This window comes from Zingiber officinale, chromosome 7A, assembly GCF_018446385.1.
Source record: "Zingiber officinale cultivar Zhangliang chromosome 7A, Zo_v1.1, whole genome shotgun sequence".
NCBI classification, from domain to species: domain Eukaryota; kingdom Viridiplantae; phylum Streptophyta; class Magnoliopsida; order Zingiberales; family Zingiberaceae; genus Zingiber; species Zingiber officinale.
The window spans coordinates 79,128,187-79,133,475 of NC_055998.1; the positions used below are offsets into that span (position 1 = coordinate 79,128,187).

The following is a 5,289-nucleotide window of genomic DNA, read 5'->3' on the forward strand; positions in this document are numbered from 1 at the left end:
AAGAATAATAGTAGATGCATGCACGAGGATGAGTTTCAGATCTCTGGAGAGCGTACCTTTATCACGGAGAGAAATCCCCTTTTATATACCACCTCACATAACCTCCGTAATCATGAGATGGCAAAGTGTGTTAGAGGTTGTTAGGTAAGGAGAGGGTACGACCTAGGTAATATGTCATAATTGTCCAAGGTATCTTCTATTTACCTATATGTATAACTCTTTTGTCATTTATAGTTTATGTTATTACTGAGGTTAATGGAGAAAATATATTGTTATAAGTGGTCGGCTGACGGGGGACAGGACGGTCCCTAAAGAAGGTTCCAGAAGAATATTCTCTAATATATAGTTATTATTATGTTAGATTGTTAAGATATTGTCTGTTGAATATATCTCGACCGGTCTTTAAGCCGACCGCTTAATTGGGATGTTGTTTGCTGAATATATCTCAGCCTGTCTGTAAGTCGGCTGCCTGATTAGGATGTTCGATTGTGTTCTACATAATCTGCTCTATTGTGTATTATAATGTATGTATCTCGACCGACCATTAAGGCTTACCACCTTTACCTCGGTCATTAAGCTGCTTAGCTATATTCTGCACAGCCTTGAGATATTCATTCGGAGAATGATATAGTGCTTTAGTCATGTTGGGAATATGTTTGAGAAATAATATAGTACCTCTTGTTCTGAGAAGTCCTTCTGATAACCTATGCTGTACTGAAATTCCATCCGACTGGTAATATGAGAACAAGTACTACAGGCCTGGTCCTCCTTCTACCTGACCGAGCATATAATGGGCTACCAAGAGAAATGCAACTACGTTTTGAGAGGTTCGGTCAATATATTAAGCTGAGGTGCATAATGTCTTTTCCCGGGTAGTTTTCTGTATGGCCAGGGCATATAAACTCGCCTGACTTTGTGATCGGACGGATACTCATGCACACTATTACGTGGAAATCAATTAGGACAACCGACAATCAAGGTCGCCTGGGCATGTACATGGGAACTCATTCGAAGTAAGGAGTTTAGCTTTCCCCTTGACCATACCTATGGCTGGTCTGTTGTGGAGTGAGTCGGTCCTTTCGGTCGGCACATGAGACCGGCCGACCTCAATCTTATTCACCTTAAGATTTGGCCACCCTTCAGACACAAACCTCCCCAGTTTGCTCAGCTTAAGGGTTGGTCGTCCCTCCTAGCTGACCGTCTCTTCCCAATCGAATTATAACTCAGTCTTGTTGAATCTAAGAACCTTAGCACTGGACAACTAATCAAAGTCAGGTGAAGGGATGTTGTCCCTTCTCGAATGTGACTGCCGCATCATCTTGACTTTGATTGCCCCATCACCTAGACTCTAACCATTATATCATCTTCTAGGTCTATTCGTCATAATCCGTATCATCTACTATTTTAAAGTACTTTTAATCAAAATTGTATTGTCTTATAACCACTAAAGGATATTTCAATCTCTACTAATGCGATGCAATAATAAACACTCAAAAGAACAAATAAAAGAAATCAGAATTTGAATCCTGTATAAATATTTTGGAGTAAAATTGTAAATAAGCTAAGCTTTGTAGTGTTTAAATTTATTTGATAAGATATCTATATCAAGTTGAGCCTAAAATAAATTAAGCTTTTGAAATGATTGTTCAAGCTTGGCTTAATTTCTTTTTTATATGCTTAAGATTTGTTTAAACTTAGCTTGAGTTTTATTTGTTTAGATATTATCAGACTCTCAATTCAAATTTATTTGATTATTTGAAACTTTTACATTTTAAGTTTGTTTGATTGGTTATTGAATTTGATAATATAAATTTATTTATTTATTTTAATTTTTTATTTATTTATTTAGCATGTTAATAAGAGTTTTATTGATGAACATGGTTCACAAATATTATTCATGGATTTTGTTCACGAACATGGTTCATGAACATTAACTAGCTGAACACATATGTATTTAGATTTTTTCTTTAAGTTAACAAGTTATTCAAACTAATTCATTTAATTGATCTTGTATCTATTGAATGAATATAAAAAAGCTCTTATCAACTTGAATATTAAATTTGTTCATAAACGTTTAGTTTATTTAGGCTCCGTTTGGTAGAGGTGATAGGATTAGAAATGGGTTGATAGAATGGGATTGGAGGTAGGATTAATAATCTCTCCCCATGACTAGGGATTATGAATCCCACTCTCAATCCATCCTAATCCTACCCCTAACCCACCCTACTAAACAACATGTTATTTACTTTTTGAAAATATAATCTTAATCCTATCACCCTTACCAAACGGGGCCTTATAGTCTTATTTTAAATATTAACATTTAAGTATGGATAAGTTGTGTTTCCAATTTAATTAATAGGTGAATTAAAGGAGAGGTCGGACTTCATGATTAGTTGGAGCCGTCTAGACACCTTGATTAAAAATAAATAAAATAATTAAATGTTAAATTATGGTTGTTAACTGTTTTAATATTTTTTTTAAAAAAAAAGTTATGTGATGGTTTGGATTGTTAGGGATCTTCTTTTCCATTTATTTATTTATTATTCTAAAATTCAACTTAATAAAAAAACATATCCACATCCATTTTATTTGAAAATTCAAACCCAGCCACCCCTATTTTTTCCCTCCTTTTTGCAATTTCACACAAAAAAATTGTATGTTTTTCTTCTCCATCACAATCATTTTAGACCATTCATCTGCGTCGATTTGATGAGCGACTTAAACATCGTTAATAATTGCCGCAGATCCATCACTTCGAAAGGAACAAGTTAACAACTCCCAAAATTCCGCATACTTTAATACCTACGAGCGGATCGGTACCGTCCAATTCTAATCCAACGAATTCGATCTATCTTCTCTTCATCGGACGGCTGAAACCGGAACCTCCGGATAGGAACGAGCTACCCCACGATTACAAAGGCATCGATGATGACCAGCTCGGTTCCTGCATCGATCCGTCCATCTCAAAATGGACGGCCGATACGGCTTCTCCAATCCCTTGGGGCTTCCATCGAACGGCGTCAAGTCAATCCTTGTTCTCCTTGTCAGATCCTTTTCTGTGTGGTTCCTACCCTTCTGGCGACGATTTCCAATCGCTTGAGGTATAATCGATCTCCAGTTCTTCATTCGTTGCTCGAGTTCTGTTTCTTGGGTCTTGTTAGAACTCGAAGGTTTGAGAAAAGCCGGTTTTTGCTTCAGTTCGTCTTTTTGTTTTCGCCTCTTTGTCGATGGGTTGATGATTTACTATGATTTCAATTCTTGCGCTTCGTATTAGACAAGGAAAGTAAAGTGAGGTTTCTTGATTCAAGTTTCTATCATATTCATGTCGGAATATACTAATTTAGGGAAGCATCTTCTTCTTGTTCTGTAATTGAATGCTTATCGTAGAAAAGTTTATTTCTTTTGGGAGCAATCGCTGGATTATAACTGCCATCCTACTTTTGATTTACTGATTATGGTCAAATTATGTAATATTCACTGATTCTTATGCTGTATGAACAGTTGATGATTAGTTTTGCTTCTTGATGAGCATGATGGAATGATATATATCTCGAATTCTTTTTTGTAAATCATGTTTATAGTAATATTGTTTTCATTTGTTATTGTTCCGTCAATTCATTTCTAGCATAAACAACTAATTCTCTATGCAATCGAAGGCAACCAACGCTTGAATTATAGTTTGATATTACTTAATCTAGTTATGATAACCCTGCAAGTGTTTATATTAACTGAATTCACTATGCACTAGCATGAGTTTTGTTTCTATTTATCTTGTTGTGTTGCCATTATTTTTGTTGTCTTTGAAGTGGCAAATCCATTTAATCTTTCCTGGTGTACTTCTATCTGATCTTGATTTAGGTATTGTGTGAGAAGTCAATAGAAGAGGGTGGAACATGTCAAACAATATAGCGACGCACTGGTGTTTCCAGTGCAATCAAAGAGTTCGACCTCGTGAGAGGAACGTGGTATGTCCCAGTTGTGATTCTGGTTTTGTATTAGAATACGATGTGATGGAGGCCACGGCGAGCCATTTCCATCAATTGGATTTGGATGGAGTTCAGGATCAGTTGGTCAGGTTGATGGAGGCCATCTCTACCTCGATGAGAGAGGGAAGGGTAGGAAGGAGACACCAGGGTGGACTCGTGAGAAGAACCTATACCAATTCAGACTTCGGTATGGAACTTGGCCCATCACCACGGTTAGCCTTCGGGGGACAAGTCCCTTTCCATCCATTTGATGATCGTGCGTTGGAAGAACTTCTCAATGAGCAACACAGTCTTGGAGTTCGACGGGCTGGCATGCCGGATTATTTTGTTGGACAAGGGTTGGATGAACTGATCGAACATATGATGTCGAATGATAGGCGTGGTCCACCGCCTGCCTCGCAATCATCTATTGATGCTATGCCCACCATAAAAATTAACCAGAGACATCATCAAGGAGAGTCACACTGCCCTGTCTGCAAAGAGATGTTTGAAGTAGGATCTGAGGCCCGAGAGATGCCATGCAAGCATTTGTACCACACCGAGTGCATCATCCCGTGGTTAGAACAACATAATTCTTGCCCTGTTTGCCGATTCAAGATGCCTACTCGAGGTTCTGGCAACCGCAGGAATAATCAAATCTTAGGTAGTAGTAGCAATAGTAGTTCAAGAAACAGAGGACGTCGTCTCAGGAATTTGTTTTCCTGCTTGTGGCCTCTTTGCTCTTCAAGCTCTAGTCGAACTCGGTCAGTGTAAGAAACCATTCTGCTATGCTTTTACATACTATTGAGTTAATTGTTGTCGATAGCCTTAAATACTGATAATCTCTGGCCTTGTTGAAGTGTGTAGTGTTTGTGTTTCCATATTGTCTATATTGTTGGAAAGGAAGTAATTCATAACAAATAGCCAAAACTGCTTGTTGCTTCAAATATTCAAGTCAATGATGTCAGCTTCAAGCTCTATATCATTCTTCTTGTTTGCTAAACATTCGATATGGTATTAGTTGCATGGTTCTGCTTTGTACATGTTGAGCTTGTTCAGTTCTTCAGCTTGTTTTAAATCTGATTGCCATAGTTTTTCTTCTTCTTCATCTTCCTCTTCAATTATTCAAGTAAAATGTAAAATGTTGTTGATCCTATCTGAAGGCTGAAGAGATGGCGCGCTGGCTCTAATGGATGACTTATCGATCGATGGAAGATTTATTCAACTTGGTACATGACTTTCCTTCGACCCTACACATTATCTGATGATACAACAAAGTGTTAGCGACCCAAGACTAGGGAAGGGGTTATTGTCAAGACTCTCC

At 37.6% G+C, this 5,289-nt stretch overlaps 1 protein-coding gene across 2 annotated transcripts; it reads left to right on the top strand.

The window, feature by feature from the left end:
• The first annotated feature begins 2,958 nt into the window (after positions 1 to 2,958).
• On the top strand, positions 2,959 to 4,945 carry LOC122001608 (probable E3 ubiquitin-protein ligase RHC1A). 2 transcript variants are annotated; one of them, XM_042556439.1, is made up of 2 exons: positions 2,959 to 3,101; positions 3,859 to 4,945. In XM_042556439.1, the coding sequence occupies exon 2, from the start codon at positions 3,894 to 3,896 to the stop codon at positions 4,737 to 4,739; it is 846 nt and encodes a 281-aa protein (XP_042412373.1). In that variant the 5' UTR covers positions 2,959 to 3,101; positions 3,859 to 3,893; the 3' UTR covers positions 4,740 to 4,945. The 2 variants fall into 2 exon arrangements, with proteins under 2 accessions (XP_042412373.1, XP_042412374.1); XM_042556440.1 differs by having other exon boundaries at positions 3,068 to 3,170.
• The last annotated feature ends 344 nt before the right edge of the window (positions 4,946 to 5,289 follow it).